This window comes from Triturus cristatus, chromosome 9 (assembly GCF_964204655.1).
Source record: "Triturus cristatus chromosome 9, aTriCri1.1, whole genome shotgun sequence".
NCBI classification, from domain to species: Eukaryota; Metazoa; Chordata; class Amphibia; order Caudata; family Salamandridae; genus Triturus; species Triturus cristatus.
The window spans coordinates 83,747,973-83,767,608 of NC_140592.1; the positions used below are offsets into that span (position 1 = coordinate 83,747,973).

Sequence of the window (19,636 nt, forward strand, 5' to 3'; positions counted from 1 at the left end):
TGGGTTGTATTAGTACTGAACTGGAATGTGGTGTGCCCAAGAGGGTTTTCTAAAACTTTACCTGCAGCTCATCTGTCTTGTGCAACATCTTTATCCGTGTCATTGTGTTTTTTAGTGAATTGATACATTTGGATGAGATGTGGGTTTTACAGTATGATGGAGGTTCAGGTTCAGGTGCGTGATCATGGTCCCCTTTGCCCTATTGTAACACTAAAAGCAGACATCAGTGGAGTAATGTAATGTAATGTATTGAGGTGCTTATATAGCGCTCTATCACCCGACGGGTATCCTGGCGAGTGAAGTGGACTCTTATACCAATGGGGCAGAGTCCCACTGCCCCTGCTGTATGAATGACAACTGCACCCTTGCTTCTAACCCAAAGGAGGTGACTGAGGGCTTAGGCCCATGTGTGCTTTGTTCCCTGTAGAGCAGGCTGAAGGACTGGGTGGACCATTGCGGTGTAGTCAAGTCTGGGAATGCGGCCATAGACAAGCACTCAATGCCCTCCACACTCGGCCCTGAGCACGGGGATATGGTGAACCACTTCCGGCGTGAAGTCCTCCTGGAGTACATGGACATTTTGCAGCTCTGCCACAAGTATAACGTTCCTTTGTCGGAGGAATTACTTGAGCAAGGTAAGAAAAAAAAGCGTTATCAGTGGCGTCTCTAGATGCGATTTTTAGGGTGGCACACAAGGGGGCCACAGATAAATATGGTGGGTCACGTACAACAGGCTATCACTAAGATTGAGTGCATGTGTGTTTTTTATAGTTGTATGTGTGTATAAATACACACACACACAGTAATTTAAACTCTTTAAGCAGACTGTGAATTAAACATTGCTCTGAAGTGTGGAAGGGGCAAGGTCTTCGGAGTGTCTCAGTCACTCCTGATTCTCCAGTTCTCACCGCTCTCTTCAGCAGTCTCTTGGTTAGACATTTACTCTCTTTTTCTCCTCACTCGTTCTAAAAAAATCTCAATCTGCATATCTTTCACCTCCTCTCTTTCCTCTTCAGCACCCTCTTTTCACTCTCTCCAGCACGTAATTACTTACATCTCCTTGGCTTCAGCCTTCTCCCCCCACACACAATGCACCCACTCACCTATGCACACTGCATTTTCTTTAACTTTCTCCCTGGTAGGATGTTGACAGCTGTGTGCGTCCTTCACATACTTTCACATATAATCATAATTGCAATGGGCCCACCTGACCATTGCTCTGTCGAGAGCTCAAAGATTGGATAAGCATTTATTTCTAACCCCTGTATGACCACTGACAGGTACTGTGAGAAATTTGCCCTGCTTTTGACCGGATTATGACAGACACCTCTGTGGTGTAAAAAAAGGCACTTTAATGAAGAAGCTACGTGCTAACAATAACAATCCATTCAAAATTCTAATGATTCCATCTTAATAATGCTGTATGGATGCATAAAAGTCAACGTTTCCTTCAACACATAATCACCGATTCCCAACAACCTTAAAAGTTTTCCCATTCTTTTTCACCCTGAGTTGTCCCCTAACCATCCTTTGATCATCTTCTCTTTATTCTTAAACTGCCCTCATTGTCTGTGTTCCCTTAACTCTTCATACAGTTCCTCTGGTGTCCTTCTTACAGCCTCACAGATCAGCTGCCCTCCCCCATGCACTATTGGCACATCATCATTTCCTAGTTAGCCCAATGACGTCTAATGCAGGAAATGGGCTATCACATCCCGGAGTTCCATAAAATAGTTAGTACACATTCCACAAGGACGATACATGCACTCCACCTTTCCTAAATAAATCATATTCGTTAAATTAAATGTATTTATTTGTAATCCTTTCAACACCTAATCTTGTGCAAAATGCCTGCATCACCTTCCTTCAGGACATGCCAAACATCAATGACTTTGTCGCTTTCCTTCCTATTCTCCTTGGAACCAATTCTATTCAAGAATACATGGGCCTGTATGGACGCTCATTTAACAATGAGTGTACAACCATCTTTACCCGCATTATCCCATCATTTGGGTTGGGATGACGCAAAATTTGGGGTAGTGAAAATATTACAGCATTAATACTACCGATACAAAACCCCCTCTGGTTAGACAGATCTCTTTATGTAATCTGACGTCCACCAAATGTCCTTCAGTTGTTTATCAGAAAATCCAATCCTACAATCCTTTGTCTCAACCTCTGTCTGAATAGAAACAGTACCATAATCCGAGACCCAACCTTTCCAAAGCTGACTTTAACTCCCTGAGTCTCTGAAAACTGGGCACCGTCTACCCCTTCATATGTATAAAGATAGCCTCTGTAAACCCATAAATATAATGATTCCTTTCAAACACGAACCAGACAAATGTTCCTACCTCCAAAATCCCTTAAATACACTGCTTTCTCTTTACACCAGATCTGCATTGGGCTTCCTGAGTCAAATTTGTAATGCAGATGCCCCATCACAAACTTCCTCCCATTGTAGCCCCAGTTCCTTTTCACACCCTAGAAACTCCAGTATCCAAAATGCCATAGAAAATATCCATACCGTGTGCAGCTTAAAATAAAAACCACTGCCCTCCCCCCCAATAGAAAAACACATTTCCCCAATAAACCACCCCCTTCTGAAGGATAGCCACTGCCACCCAACATCTCCACATCATGTCCTCCTCTGTCAATGCGGATGAGACATCTGCAATATCTGCCTATACTTGGAATATGCCTTGTCCTAAAATCATACTGACCATTAAGCAGCCCAATACAAACACTCTTAGCAGCCTTAATGTCCTCTCATTCTTTTCCACCTTGCTTTTCACTAGCACCACCACAGATTTATTATCAACATTAAAAGTCACCTACTGTTTGGCAAACTTCTCACACAACAACACAACAGCCACCACCAGCAGGAAAAATTCCAAAAGGTCAACAAGTCCTTTCTGCACTGTGCTAACCTTTGCTCACACACCACCTGACCAAGGGAAATAAACCAAAACCCACGACACCTACACTGTCATGTTGTCAAGGAATCTTGGTCACACCTAGTAGATTTCTCTTTGCCCCTAGGCTGTACTGGCTTACCAACTTACTATCTGGAGCAGAGGAAACAGACAGGCATCCAGTGAACATCTGCCATAAACTACCTGGTAAAAGGATCCACTTTAGGAACAGGCAGACACGCCAGAGATGAACAGGTTACATTTTTAGGATCCCTATACTTTATTTCCTAAGTTAATACACACACAATACATTTAGACTACTGCTTTTAGAGTCTATTATTACAAGCCAAAGTACTACAGTAAACGCCAAGTAAGGGTAGTAAATATCAAACTTACTGTGGCAAGAGAAAGCATAAACAACATAAATATTACGAAGAAATATAGCATATTTGTTTTTCTTCTTAAGTGCTAGCAGCTAAAAAGTCTGCTATTGTGAGAGGTCAAATGCGGCACTGGCATAGCTAATGGCAAGCATGAGTTGGTCTTGTTTAACACAGTCCACAATAATTCTCCCTGGTGCAAATGAACACCCTCTCTTCCTGAAAGAGAGCGCAGTTGGAATTTGTAGTCCTTTTGCACAAGGACTATCAGAAGTTGTCCACCTAATGCTGCATTATCATGAGGAGAATATCATGGAATACTATACAGCCTTATACACCTGTATTTATGCAAAAGAAAGCTTTGCCAATATAAGTACTATATCATTTTAGATATATATTTATATGACTGAAAGAGCAATTATCATAACATGAAAAACATAAGTCGATATATATGGGTGCATGTTCTTATTACTGTAAAGGCAGTCGGGGCTCAACGGCTATATGTCCTGGCTAGCTCCAAGGCCATAGATAGTACATGATATTGTGTAAACACACAACAGCATCATCTGACAAAAATGTGAACCGATCATTCAATTTTTTTTTCCAATGACCATGCCATCACACAGTTGAATTTTCTCAAACATGTCACCCAAACCCGTAAAACTGCTTTCACACTGGTAGATAATGCAACAATATCGCTCCACACATTGAAAAGCCCAGCACTGAGTGCCTAAAGAATGACCGATCTGCTCACACAACCCAACATGCAAAGTTCTGATACAACAAAAGGACCTGCACATTCCTCAGCTACATCTTCAGCATATTACCCACATTAGCCTAAGGCATCTTCACTTCCATTGTCTCTCAATCCAGTTTCAATCCCAAAAATGTGTCAACCGCGTACCTGGGAACTTTGTCTCTTCCAGTGCCAAAGGCACTCCCAACTCCTCCATCGAACCCTGAAAATTCTCTAAAACCACCTTACAGTCATCCCCTTCCTTGCCAGCAGCAGAAAAAAGTCATCCAAATAGTCAGTGGCTATATCCATCCATACTTGTTGCTGCTGTAAACACCCTTGCTAAGAAATATCTATGTTTTTCAAAAACTGCACAAGACAATGAGCAAACCATTGGCATCACCTTGTCCAGAAATATGTAAACCTAAAAAAAGTAAAATACATTTTGAACCACCAGTAATTTAAACGATGACTTTAAGTCTCACTTTTTAATTTCTTGACAAAAAAGACATCCAACTCCATTTTAAAATCATCCATTCTAGCCTTAATTGGTGATGTCTTAATGATATAAATAAAAGCACAGCTGCAGTACTTTGGACTTGACACCCAGCAGCCAGGCAAACTTCTGTCTGCATCTGGGGAGGATCTAACTAAAGACCCAAATTCTTGTAAGCGTTCTGAACTTAGGCGCGCAGGACAAACCACATCCACCAAATAGTTTGAAAGTAATAAGTTAAACGTCAGTCAGGTACTGGGCTTGATATCACAATCACTCACTATGTGTCTACACTGTTTTATAGGCTTGCATCTTTGGATTTGTCTACGCCTACACTATCTATGGAGGAGGCCATTATTGAACAATCAGCCATCACACGGACACCGGACACCCTACATTGAGAGCCAGGAGGTTAACAAACTTTTGGATAGAAAGTATTACTGAAAATTATGAGCCTTTCTTAGCGATGGGAAAGTCCCTAGCCGAGTCAGAAGATGGCACAGTAACCATGGGCAGGGGTAAAGGTCAAGCCCTGTGCCCCCAGCACAGCTGCACACACAGGCTAAGGCATGGCTAAAGTGAGAGAAGAAATGCTACCAAAATACTACTTTTGCCCAGACTCAAACACCGCCACAGTTACTTATTGTTACAGCCTTAAAAACGTCAACAAGATTGAGCGATTTGTATGCTATTGCTCATGAGATTCTTTACTGGACATCAGATGTCATGAAAGCTGCTTTGCTGCAACCGATAGTCAAAAAATACGTAGCTGATACCACAGCTAGAAGTAGGAATGGTTTGTAGGCACAGATGTGCATGGCTTTATGATGACATTCACGACAAAGTGTAGACCTCCAAGGCACCTACTTTCATATTTCCCTCGTGGAAAAACATTGAAAGTGCCTCGGCTTTAACATAGATGCTCGCCACTATCAATATCAATGGATTTTTCTCAGACTAAATTTGATGCCAGCGAAAGTGGAAATGGTACAGCACATAATTACTGTTAGAAATTAGGTTTCTGGATGGCTGAGGTATGCACCCAGGCCAGTTAGGAAGCACCACTGTTGTCAGGGTAAGCTGGTACATACTAAGATATAGCCTGTGCGCACCCTCTGCTAGCTTGGCACAGAGGAGTCAGGCTTACCTAAACAGGCAATATATAAAGTATTTGTGCAACACACACACACACACTAACACAATGAATAGCTAATTTACCCCCATTGCTAGGCTAGCATGCAGGACTGGGCTGAAAGGGGGACCGGTGAACCTCAAGGAGCTCCTTTGAAGTCACCCCCAACATCAAAGGCACTTTTGGGTATAAGTATTGGATCTCTGACCCCATCTCAGACACTACTGTACTTGTAACGAAGCTCTGTCAGAGGAATCGCTGTGCTGCCCAAAGGACTCATCTAGATTGCTTTTCTTAAAGGACTGCTTTTCTGCTTGTTGACCTGCTGCCTGCTGCTCTCTGTCCCTGTGGAAGGAGAGCTGGAATCTGCCTTCTGCCACGTCATTTCCAATGGCTTGACCACTGTTCACTAAGCCTCAGACTTCATTGTTCTACCATTCCCCTGGGGCTCTGCAACCTGTGAGTCCGGCATCGAGCAGAGAGTGCCTGATCCTCGCTTGCCTGCCTACAGATAGAGCGCTTTTGCTTGCTTAGGATCAGCACTGCACATTTGAACCTATTACTGGCAGTGGGGCATGCTGGATCATCAAGCTATAATGTTGATTGCCAAGCACTACTGTTCCATTCAAAGATCAATATGTGAGATTCGACTCACGCTGCAACTCGCCAAGGCTGTGTGTGGTGATCACTGCCGAAGCCGCTGCAGCTCCTCCCAGCACGGCTCTCCAGTGTCACATTGACTGGGAAACTATGGGCGTGCCTGAGACAAAAGGCTCATCAGCCCATCTCCACCCCCAGACCAACGCTGTGTGTTCTACCTTGGTGATTCCCCATCTAGAACCTCCCGACAATGTAGTACCTGCTGCCTGTCAACATACCCGCAAAGGTACTGTGACTGAGACACTGGGCAGAAACCTCTTGGGAGTACCCCAGATTGGATCCTGGTCGCTGTCAACCAGTCCAGCATGATCGTTCATATTCATTGCAGTATGAAGGCTGTATTGAGCACTATTTCTCTGAAAGTCATAACTTGAAAAGTATTATGTTTTATTCTTTTGGTCCTGTTTGGCGCTCTCTAAGCCACAACAAAGCCTTGAGGTGAAAGGAAATTAATGTTTATTGATTAAGCTCAACACTTAACTGAGCTGCAGAATTGTGGATTAGTTGCAGGCCAGAAAATGAGGTACTTGGGAAGACTCAAATACAAAGAATTGCCATAGTTCAGTCTTGCAGTGACAGAAGCCTGAACAATTGTTTTGTGAAGTGCTAAGGGAAGAAGAAGATGCATTTAGTCGACAAAATAGATCTAAGTTTTTTAAATCTGTGATTTAATGGAAAGGTTTGAATAAAAAAATGTCATTCTGTTGCAAGTGTTAATGTAGCACCCAACCAGTAATACCTCTGTTTTATCTATGCTCACGGTTTCAACTCGTCCATCTCAAAATACTCCACAGGTCTTACTTATCATGTTGTACTTTGGTTAAGATGGGTAGAGTGACTGATCTTGCTTGCTGTAGACAAGAGGGATCGTTTTAGATGTTATTTGGGAATGTCCTGCCGTCCAGGCTTATTGGAGGTCCTAAGTGGCTTGTAAGAGTAGTGTGTGTGGTAACGATTTAACACCCTCTGCAAAATAGTGTCTCCTTAATGTCTGGGATGCCACAGACCTAGGTCATATGCAGCAAATCTGGGTAACCTTGGGCATGATCATTGCTAAACATTAGATTGCCCGTCTGTGGGGGGCAGTGTCCCCACCATGCCTCAGGGACTGGAAGAGAGACATGGACTGTGGCGGAGAGAGTAATTTATGAAATAAGGGGTGCCCTAAAAAGTGGGAAAGGATTTGGGGCAAATGGAATATCAACAGGGGAAGTCTGTGTGCTGGCCCCATAACGATGTCCTTGGAGGCCGGAAATGTTAGCCATATGGACTCTGCCTAGCACCAGGTTATGACGAAATTTCAACGAAGGAAAGGAGGTGGTTCGGGGATAGAGTATACCTTATGCACCCACTGTACTCATGCATAACCTTTGTGATATGAGTGCAACTTTGCTTTCTTCTGTGTTCAATTAAAAGATTATTTTTTTTTTAAATGCAACTTTCAGAAAGTGGACATTTCTCTGCACTAACTGCTCTGTGTGCCTGACAGTCTGCCTACTATACACGTCTGGGCTGGGCTGGGTGACAGCTACATTTGTGTATTCCCTCTAGACAACCACAACACAAGACACTCAATGGCATCTACATTCATCTGCAAACTGATAGGCCTTCCTGGGCAAGAGGGAGGGGAGGAGGCAACACTTCCCTTAAATAGGTAGTGTCTTATCCCCACACAAAGGGCTGATGTTCACTTTTCGGGTGTTTTTGTGCATCTAAATGGCTATTACCAATATATAGATTATGAGCCGAGTTAGAATGACCAACAACTTACCATCAAGATGGAGAATCAGTTGAGTATTGTCGGCCTGGGCAGGACTTTCAATGGAATAATGGATGCTACAGGAACCTCGAAGATGTTTGAGAGTTTCCAATGGATCCCTCTGTTAGCAGAGAAGAGATTGTCCTAATGGAATTATACACAAATAGCACAGTTGACGCCTTGGCAGATCTGATGTAGGAACTCCTGTTTATGCCTTCTCTGCTGCTTGAATTCCTCTATTTTTAATGTTCTTTCTCTCATCTTAAATGCTTACCATTACCTCAACAGCTCAAGGAGCAGAATTAGGAAGGACTTGAACTGTTGACCCTTCGGTGGCTAGACCTTACCTTTATGTGCCAAAACGTCATGCTGATTTCTAGGCAGGACTGAGTTATGTGTCTGCCAAGAAAGCCTGGGACTGTGAAGCATGGTGCCTGATTAGGGTATGGTATATAAGCTCACTTGCTAGAACGCATCCCAGAGCAATGATGGTGCAGAACTCACTGGGAATTGTGGGGTTCCTAGACCTACGCTCAGTGCTACTGAGGTAAAACCTAGCCCAATTATTTGAACTACATTCCAGTGCATATCAATATCATATTTGAACTATTTAACTAGAACTACTGATAAACTGATACTCAACCTAGAGCAGCATAAGTGGAACACTGTAGGGTGACATTATTGGCTCCCGTCTAAATTTGTACTGTTGTGTCCTAAACTTATTAACTCCCTAGAATTTTCCCTAGCCATTCAAATTTTTCTGATTGTTTTCCTACCTGGTGGTATTTTTCCTCCTTTTTCCTTTACTTAGGGATTCCTTAACTGGCCTGATAACCCATATAGTAAGGGAGATACGCTAGCCACCAGCTAATGAAGGTGTCTCATCAGCGCTCCCTAGAGGTGTCAAGCTCCAAACAGTCAAAAGCCACTGTTCTCTGTGTCTCACGTTAGTGTTTCTTCATTACATCCAAATGTTGCTGTGTTATGTACAACTTACAAGTCAAAAAAACATAAATCCCAGTATAGCTGGCCGGGGGAGGAGCAACATTACCATTACAATTGTTCTTATATACCTAGACATATGTTCCAAAATAAATATCACGCCTCTACCCATACATCTGTCAATGCTCTAAATTTTGCTTATACCATTTTGGGCACCCACCTACGTTATTCCTCCATTCATGTGTTGATTTGGCTTCACAGCACCAATTTCTCTGAACAATAAGGTAGAGGCCATTAATAAGGCACCCAGTAGAATCTAGAAACATTGTTCATTGGGAGCACTCAGGATGTTACTGTCAAGCAATCAACTTTCAAACAAGGAGACTTGGGTTCTAGTGCTGCTTTCCTCTCCTCTTTTGGGTAGACTACTCTGTTGTCCTGATCCTTTAAAACTGTAAACATTGGCATCTGCTTACTAAAGAAATTCATATGTTCTGCAAAAGTGAGTTGGATGGCTAGGATAAAGAAATGCTATTTCCGTGACATATTTACACAGTCAATCAGTTTGTTTTATGCCCACTATGTTATTAATAACTTACTTTATGTCTTCCTTTTGTTCGTTGCACAGCACTTTTGTATCCTGGAGACAAACTGTTAACTGATTCTGAGCAGCTCCTAAGGCTGAAACAACCAGGAACGTCTCTGTTACCTTCTACTAATTTGAGAACTCACTTATATGCTGGTGGTCGGACATCTAATTTACCACGAGGAACACAAACATCTCACTTACGTCCTGCAACAGGGACATCTCCACCAGGAACACAAATATCTCACTTACGTCCTGCAACAGGGACATCTTTGCCAGGAACACAAACATCTCACTTACATCCTGCAACATGGACATCTCCACCAGGATCACAAACATCGCACTTACGTTCTGCAACAGGGACATCTCCTAAAACTCATGGCAAGTCCCGATTATCAGCATTGCCTTCAGGGGAAGGGCCGTCAGTCTCTTCTTCTGATGCTTTCAAGAAACAATCCTTGGATGTACTTGGTGGGGGCAAGTCTAGGCTGCATATGAGTCGAAAACAAGACTACAAGGATACAGAATTCAGGTATGTTTAACCTCCTTTGGCATTGATCTCTCAGATGACAAGATAACATGTATGAATTGCAGATAGTGAATGCTAGTCACTTTTTTTAAACAAATTAAATTTGTAAATGACACATATGAGGCAGAGTTCTGTACCCCAGACACTTCTGCATAATACATTTACCTCGTTATGACTTTGACTTTTACAGAGTCGTTATCAAGGAGAAATGGAAAGCATTGCAAATATATGAACATAACAACCCCCCCCCCCCTTCACACTACAATTTTCCCTAGAACACCACAGCAATAAAGGAAGCACCCACACCAAGAAACACAGTCCATTGTTATAAAGAGAGCTATATCTCACACCCACGAGGGGAAATTCAGGCAAGTTCAGGCAGCCCGCCACTGAGATGGGTTCCAGTTGTAAACCTCGATAGTCCGCCCATCTCTTATGCTAGTCACTTTTAGAGCTTGATTGAGAGTTTGGTAGTAACAGAAAATCTTCCAATTTCTGTAACATAATTCTGGGGAAGACTCCTGTGAAGGAATTTTCTTCACCATAGGGATAAAAAGACAGAGGTAATTTAGCTAGTGGATCCTTCTTCAAATTTAGCATTTCCATTTAAAAATTTGAAAATTGATCAATACTGCCAAGTTCTCAGTCAGTTCGTTAATCTTCCTGTTGGCCTTCCCGCTGTAGCAGCGCCAATAATCTTTTTAATGGTTTTCATCAGCTCCTCAGATAACTTCGGTAGGTCACATCAAGGCCTTTAGGAGACCATCACATAGAGGTCAAGACCCTCAACACCTCTGACACCTGCCACTGTCAAAGTGAAGCTTGATTCCCTCCTCACACCTTGAAATCCCAAAGCAGCGTGAGAAAACTAGTGAGCTATCTCCTTAAAGTAACTTCATTGTTAAAAGTGACTCTCTTAGTGCTTTGCAATGGTTTCTTGGTGGCAACACTATATGGTAATTGGTTAGATCTGGCACTATGTGGACATGTGGAAACTAGTAATATCCGTTTCTATGGCCTGTAAAACAGGTAATATCTGTTTAGAAAATGTGCAAACTGGTGATATGGTTTATTGGATGCATTAAAAAAGGCAATATATTTTACTGTTCATTTAGAAACTGGTAATACCTTTTACTTTGGCATGCACAAACTGTTCACTTTTGCAATGTGGGAACCAATGATATCATACTGGCAATGTGGAAACCGGCAATTGTTCAATTGTTATTGGTAATGATCTTGGTCCTCATGTGTTTGTAACCTCTTTCAATATAAGCTCTGACTGCACTGGCTGAAACCATTAAATCAGTCTCTATTTTGGATCCAGCTCAGCCAAAGGTCTTTCAAGCTACTTCCACCATCATTTGCCCTTTACTGGTATCATTGTTAAACCTTTCCATTTCCTCTGCCGAGACGAAAGGCAACAGAGATGAGACGGAGGTTTTCAGGCTTCGCAGCATCCAATGAAGACCTTTTGAGGAGGGGTACTACGACTGCATGCTTTTGGCAAAGAAGCTTGCAGTGCTAGTACCCCTGCACATTGGATGCTGCCAAGCCTGAAACCCTCCCTCTCATCTCTTTCTTGCCTTTCGTCTCTAAACTGGTCGAAAATATATCAATCTCCAGTTCTCGTCTTTTATTGAGGCCCATAATCTTCTTCATGCCTCCCAGTTCGGCTTTCGACCTCAATATAGCACGAAAACTGCACCTTTTGCTGACAACAGAGTAACTCAGATGGACGCTGGACAGGGCTGGAACCACTGTTGTGATCTTGCTAGATCAAAGCATGGCTTTCGACACACTTTTACACAAAATCTTGCTGACTCGGCTATAAGACTATGGGGTTAGAGATAAGGCCGTGACTTGGTTCACCTCTTTCTTTAAAGGCCGGATCTTTCAGGTCCTGGACAAACCCTATTTTTCTGAGACATTTACAATTGAGTGTGGAGTCCCTCAGAGCTTGTCCCTGCACCCGTTCATCCTTTGGCAGATCTGGTATAGTCTTTTGGCTTCACTCTATTCTTGCATGCCAACGACACCTATTTTTTTCCTTTCCCCGGAACATGGATGTACTGCAGCACTCATAAGGTATTGCCTCCTTGTGGTCTCCAACTGGATGGGGATTAATTTTCTGCAACTTAATGGAGGAAAAACTGAGTTGCTGGTTGTGGGCAGCCAGCTGACACTCTTGTCTCTGGCAGTGTGGCCAGAGGAGATTGGCTCTCTTCCGTCACCTGAAATTGCAGTAAAAGACCACAGGATCTGACTTGATAATGAGCTAAGGATATACCCCCAGACCCAAAAACTGTCTGGGTATTGTTCTGGCATACTTCGTAGTCTAAAAAAGATCTTGTTGGCTTTACCCGACCATCTGCAAAAGACCATAGTCCAGGCAACTATCATCTTCCGCCAGGGCTATGGCAACATACTCTCCTTGTGTGTCTCTCAGTCCTCCCTTAAAACGACTGCAGATGATACAAAATGCTGCAGTGTGGCTGCTAATCCACATACCTAAATATTATTCAATGTTTGTTTACTTGCCCTTATTCCACTGGCTTCCTGTGGAAAAAAGGCTTAAGTCCTAGGCATTATGCATTGCCTACAGGGCCTTCTTAGACTCCGGGCCTAGGTTCATCAGAGGCCTGATTTGGCCATATGAGCCCTCTGGGGCTCTGCAGTCAGCAAAGTCCAATTTAGCAAACAACCCTAGGAGATCCACAGATGGTGGAGGCCCATTCAGTTAGCTGGCCTCCATACACTGGAACTCTCTTCCTCTTCAGCTCCAGCTTAGTCCATGTGAAGCATGTTTAAGGAAATATCTCAAAACATTGCTTTTTTAAGTTAGCATCACTGTGATAATTTGTACTGTATCAGTGCTGGAAAACTCTGGTTTGGTGGCTAAAAGCTTTATAGATACTAAACATATAAATGATGGGAAATTGGCAACATCTAGGCAAGTGGAAACTGTCAATACTAGCTATTGCCCATGCAGAAAAACAATGCACAGTTATCACTCACAAAACAAATGCACTGCATTTGGGGAAAAGTAATTTCCTCTAAAACCAGTGCTCTTATATTTGACTCTTCCCCTGTCACAGTTGTTTAGAAATACCTGCACAACAGACGTGACTGAAAAAGGGCTCTCAAAAGAATGCAGCCACTTGCCGTCGGGTTCAGAGACAGTGCCCCCTCTCTATGCCATGTGAGGTTGTAGCTCAGCATATGCATGTTGAAGGATCAGCTGGGTGGGTGTTGATTTATATAGGTGTCTTGTAAAGCTCTGTAGCCTTACAATAACTGCTGGAAGCTGAAATATACAGAAAGAGAAAGAGTGATGGTAGAATAATAGATACACAAAAGACCATAAGAGGCTAATCAATTTGACGGGAACCACAAATCGATGTTTTCAATTTCATGCTTTAGTGGGAGGTGTTTAGGCAAATGTTTCTTGGACATTTGGTTTTGAGGTGCATGGCTAAAGTGGAGGCAGGTTTGTGCTCTCTTCTGAGTCGGGGCTCCAAGGAGTATTCCAGGTGACCTTCTACCACGTTTGTGTTGATTATATAGGCATCTGTTGATTGAACTGGCATTGTGGGATCAGACTGTCCCCTGCATGTTGCACAGTCATGTCCACTGCCCTGTGTACCTGAGCTGCATACCTGTGACCCTGGTTTTTTGGTAATGCCTCACACTATTTCTGCATGTGTACATTGAAGTAGGCCCAGTATATGTCGGTGTTTTTTCCTGGACCTAGTTCCAAAAAGGGAGGAGCACATAAAGTGCATAGTGACAGAGGACTACAGTCCATGTAGGGGGTTTTGATACCTGGTGTACAGTAATGGTACTATATCTTCTAATTGAATTTGTGTGACAGGCTTTTTATCTGTAAGACACACGTGATTAAAGACTCATTCATCTAACATTCCCCTGCTTACATTGAACCAGGAACCCTGCATGCAACACCCCGTGCAATGTACATGTGTGTGAGTGCTAGATGTGATAGTGTGCCATGCATTCCATTTTGGAAGCCCATAGCCTGGCCCAGAGTACAAGATGGAGGAGTAGTCGCTTTCTTCAGACAGCGTATGTGTATTGCTGCCATCTCCTAGAGGGTAGGAGGAGCACCAGATGCTATTGAGAGGAAAGAGGAAACAGACTTTCTTTGGGAGTGCCAGGGCCCTTCTTGATGCATTCAGCTGTGAATGACTCTGACTACAGAGGCTATTAGTTAGATGACAGGGGGACAGTGTGAGGCCTGCAGTATCTGTTAGGGAAAGGAGCCCTTCGAAATGGTACTCATTCTTGTCCCTCTTCCTGAACTCTGTGAGGAGGGATCATAAATAACAGGGCACAGCCTGCTCTCATCTCTTTGTACTTCTGTGGTGGGCACTCCTCCTGCAGACTGTCCTGCTGGGCAGAGCATCCTTACGGACATAGGTCTGGCCTGGACAGTGGCCTGTCCAGGACAAATGAAAGGGACCCTACCAAAACCGGTTCCAAGAACAGACCTGCAATACACATCCTCCATCTGTAAAATTGGTGAAAAAATTGGGGCCAAAGTCCAATCGTTGTTCGTTGTTGTGGTCTCTTCTATCGAGGAGGGGGTACTCCGCTGAGTACTCAGAACACTCAGGGACTATTATGCAGCCAAGGATTGGTGTCGCAATGACAGCCAACTCCCCAGAGGTGAGGGAATATTGCCTGGAATCCAATCTGAAGGAGGAATTACTGAACTGTCCTGGGTGCCATGATTTTTTGCCTGTGCTCAAGGGAACCAAGCACCAATCCTGCAGGAGGACTGGAGCATGGAAGGGACTGTTGTAATAGACCCTGGAGTAGGGTCCGTCTGACAGACACTAGCTAAGCAAATGTGCTGAAGGACTAGCGGGCACTGCTGAATTATGCACTGAAACCGTTGTCGTTTATCCCCATCAGCCGCCAGCCACCTCGAGCGGTGTGCCTGTGTGGTATGCCTGAGATGGTCATCTGCTGGCCGTCCTTGCATCTCATAAGCAGACTGGGTGACCGTGGCCATGACCATGACAATGTCACGTGGGTCATTGGGTCGGAGCCAATCCTGAAGATTAAGTGACCCGAGAGGTGTCCTGGGAGCCCCTCGTGAAGAATCAAGGTCGTTACCTCTAGGCACTGTTTTGCTGAAGACAGTACTACCTTCTGCCATGCCTTTGAATTATAATCTGCTGACATGTGGCCGCCGCTTTTAAGGGGAAGCACCAAGTACTCATCGGAGCTGTGCTGTGAGTCAAGTACCCACCAGAGTACCCGCAAGAGTGAGCTGCGATCTGCAGCTGCTGCCTGTAAAATGGGCCCCAACAAAAGCCTCTGCTCCTGCAACAACTCCTTGAAGTGACAATCTGCACGGCGGGCTGCTGTACAACCCCAGGGAAAACTACTGTGTGTGCCTGTAGGCTTCATTCTACCAGTGAGATCCCGCTGCCACAGAACGGTCAAACGCAGCAGTGTTGCCGCTATGAACTTGGTGAGAGACAGAACGGGCCTTGGCCAAAGAGGCTGAGTGTTAATGAAATACCCGGGGGTGGCGCATCATGAGCTGCATACATAGACCTACATCAAACTCTGAACTTTGAAGGGGGAACCCAGTTAAAGGAGGGTGGAGGGACCCACTAGAGAAAGATGGAGGCCTAGACGGCAGAGGCCCCAAGAGCCCACAGACTTGCACCCGTGAGCTAGGTATTGGTGTATTATTGAGTGTGTAAAGGAATTCCATATTTTTTGTTTAACATCTTTCTACGAAGAGAAGCACTGGGCTGGACATTAATCTAATTGGCTTCTGGGGGCATGGCATTGATATTTGAGCCTGAGTAACCCCGCACTAACCTCCCTGAGAAGCCTGTGACTGCTTGCCTCAATGCCACTGAGATTCAAGAGGGGACCATTTTGTACTTGGTCCAGTTTGCAGAGACCGTCCACGGGTCTTCAGTGGCGAAAGTCCTCAACCCCCACAGTTGTGGGCCTCTCTCTGAGACTCCAATGATAATTATGTTAATAAAACGCCCCCTATGGGTTTCCATACGCAATTTTAAAATCCATTTTTCACTTTGCCCTATCTTCATCAATCAGCCCGCTGTACAGAAGAAAAGTTCTTGTACCGGATAAGTTCAACAGACCAATTTGACCTGTGGAACTCAGGACTAAAGATCTCTGTAAAGAGCTCCAAAAGAAAGCCAGTTAGATATTGCTCCTCCCACCAACAAGGAGCAGAACTCAACGGAGAAGCATGACACATCGGTGGGTGAGAGTCCCTGTATCTTACCAAGATATGTCCCAGATTCTTGCACTACACCCTAAGAAGCCTTACCAAGTCTTCTCATTTGTGTTGATGAATGCCATTTGTGTTGATGAATACCATTTCAGAATGTCATACCTTGGTGTTACGCTTTTTGTTGTGGGCTAATCGCCCTTGTCTGCTCATTGACCTCATAAACGGTGTCTAGCAGACACTGTCTGAAGATTCCTAATGGGGGGGCTAGGCCACTTTTTGCAAGTATGCTGGACCCTTTGTTCTAATAGCATCTTAAAGCTCCTCCTAACATCCATAGGGAGCCAACAGAGTTTTGTCAGTGCTGGTTTCAGGGTGTCATGCTTTCATAGGTTAAGGCATAGCCTTGAATTCTGTCAGTGTCTTGGAAGGCCTGTGTAACTCACATTACACTAGTCTTGGTGCCCATGACAAGACAGAACGTATTGTAAGTTCAGAATGATGTGAGGTTTGCATGAGAGAAATAATTTTGGTTCTCACTGAGATTAACATGTTGACACGTCTAACCACAGTGTTCATTAGAGTGTTGAATCAGAGGTTTGAGTTGAAGATGATCCCCATTCTTTTACCATTCTACATATCTGAAGAAGTTCACTCCAGTTTAGAAGACCATAAGACAGCAAGATAGGTAGTGGTTTTCGCCTGCAGAGGCCAGCTATTTGCAAATAACTCTTGATCCTACTCCAAGGAGTGAACAACGATGGACTGGAGTGCAGTCCCAAGCGATTGCCAGTAGCTGACATTTATTTAGGCATTCCTTCCATCATTTTGGTGTTTGTTGCAGTACACATCCTAAGAGTGATCTGTTGGCTAGATGTCGATCCTATGCTCATGTGTCCCAAATATGCTGAAACCGGTCTGTGGTTGTTTGTGTTCTTGTCTGGAGGGAACCTTTCTTGGCATTTCTTGCTTGATTGCTGCACTGCACCTATTGGGGCAGGCCCAAGGCTGATTTGCATGTAGATGGTCTCTGTATAGAGTGGCATAGTGGGTGAAAAATGATGACCTGGAATACAGCCCGGATCGCCACTGGAATACTGAATCGCCAGTGGCTGAGAGTACCTCAAACCTTCCTTCTATAACGTTATTTGTTACAGCCAATGAAAGGGTAGCATGAATAAATACTCCGAGATTTCCTACCAGTTTGGTAAGTATGGAGAAAGACCCATAAGCATTAGGCCAGAGGCATCTGTCTCAACAGTTTGGAGAGCATTGCATTAGCAGGATCTCTGATTTTGATTAATTCAGCTTGAGATCACCTCACACAAACCAGGATCTCTGGGGCCTCTGAGTCTACAAATGATGTGCCTATGGCTTTTTCAATCATCTTTATTTTCTCTGCAGTTCCTCCTACCCAACTAGGAAGCACGCCCGGAAGGTGAAATCGCTAGTCAGGGGGAAGTACCCTTCAGACCACACCAGCACTTTGAACTGCTGGACGACATTTGAGGAGTATCAGGAAATGACCAAGTAAGTAGAGAAATGTTTGTGCAAGAAAGTGTGCTCTTCTTTATCTCTTTATAGTCATTAATCTATTTTATGGTACTACAGCAGTCTGTGAATTTTGAGAGTCCTGGGTTCTTCAAACTATTTTAAACTATTGACTTATCACTGGACGGACTACGGTCTGAGTGACTGGTTTCCCATCCTAGCTTCTTTGTCTCCATTTTCTTTCCACTCCCCTATACCTTTACCAATTCTTTTATTTTTTTCAAAGCCTTTTTTTCGGGACCCTGTGCAAGCACTCTTTGAGCCCGCCATCCACCCATTTAGTCAGCCTTGAATGCAGTCTTCTTTAAACCCATTGTGCAGACGTTTTTTAGTTGCAAAGAACAAGCTACTTACATGCAGAAACAATCTTCCTGGTGGATACTCTTTCTACCTACAGACTCCTCTCCTCTTGAACCTCCTCCAAATGCCAGACTGGATCAATATACTTGAAATAGCCCTCCTGCACTGAAAGGTGGCAACTTGGTTCCATCTTGACTCCAGGAGCCACTCTGTATATGACTCACAAAGTTGTATGAGATGCCATTCCTGCGCGCTGACAGTTGTCCTCTATCTGCACCCTCAGAGTTTGAAACGAGGCCAATGAGATTGACTGAAATTGCAGTGTACCAAGACTAACATGCAACCCCACTAAAAGTCGCAGATTCAATCCTCAGTACGGGGAGGTAGGTGGAAATGGTGATGAATCTGCAGGTACCTAGTGTATCCACCAGGGAGATCCCTACTAATAGTAAGTACTTCTTCCTTCTTTCCTCCCAGATGGTGGGCCTGAGGAAGAGTCAAACAAGAAAGTCCTGTGACACAGGCCTGGCAAAATGACCTTCCCTGCAGACTTCCTGGTTGAGACCAGAAGGTCTTCTAAGGGTGTGGTGCGGAGCCCACATTGTAGCACAGCAGCTATCCATGAAAGACTCCTCCATGGGCAATACCAAAGACGAAGCTTTGGTCTGGGTGGAAAGGGCCCCTCTGCCCTCCAGAGGCTCCTTTTTGGCAGGAGCAAATGTGAATGCACAGCTCAAATTAGTGAGAAAATGTCCACTTACGAACTGTCTTCCTCTTTTTGGAACCAGCATAGCAAAAGAAAAGCTGTGAGCCCTGCAAGGATCCACTCCTCCTCCTTGGTGAGAAGAGAAGGCAGACAGAATGTTGGCAAAATGAGGCACTGACCCATGTGAAATAGGGTGACCAACTTCGGTGGAATTAAGCCTTGGTTCTAAGGACCAGTGTGTCCAATAAAAATGTAGTAGAAGGACAAACAGGCAAAAACTGCTGCTTGCTTATACAACCATCTGAGTCAACAGATTTTATGGCGGAGAGCTTATAAGATCACATCCACCAACTCAGCTGGCAGGTCAGAGGAACTTATATTGCCAAGTTTAATAGCCAGACATGAAAGTAGAGGCTCTGGATGTTTGATTGAAGGATGTGTGTCCCACACTGTGGTAGGACCCTGCAAAGAAGAGGAGGGTACAGGATCAGGTGGTGCAGATCCAAGTACTGCACCCTCCAAGGCCAGTCTGGTGCAATGAAAATCAAGTATGTGCTATCCTAATATATCATCCTGAGAACCTGAGGAATCAGAGTGATGAGAGAAAGTGTGTAGTTGAAAGGATCCCCACAGCGGAAACAGCAGGCAGGGAGCATTCTTATGAATGGCAAAGAGATCCACAGGAGGGCTGCCCAAAAAAGAAAAT

At 44.1% G+C, this 19,636-nt stretch overlaps 1 protein-coding gene across 1 annotated transcript in view; it reads left to right on the forward strand.

The window, feature by feature from the left end:
- Positions 1 to 19,636, forward strand: part of EFCAB12 (EF-hand calcium binding domain 12) — a 74,279-nt gene that overhangs the window by 37,485 nt on the left and 17,158 nt on the right. Inside the window, exons 6-8 of the mRNA XM_085624467.1 lie at positions 428 to 635; positions 9,649 to 10,138; positions 17,778 to 17,903. Of these exons, the coding sequence (XP_085480593.1) occupies positions 428 to 635; positions 9,649 to 10,138; positions 17,778 to 17,903 (824 nt within the window). The remainder of the gene's footprint in view (positions 1 to 427; positions 636 to 9,648; positions 10,139 to 17,777; positions 17,904 to 19,636) is intronic.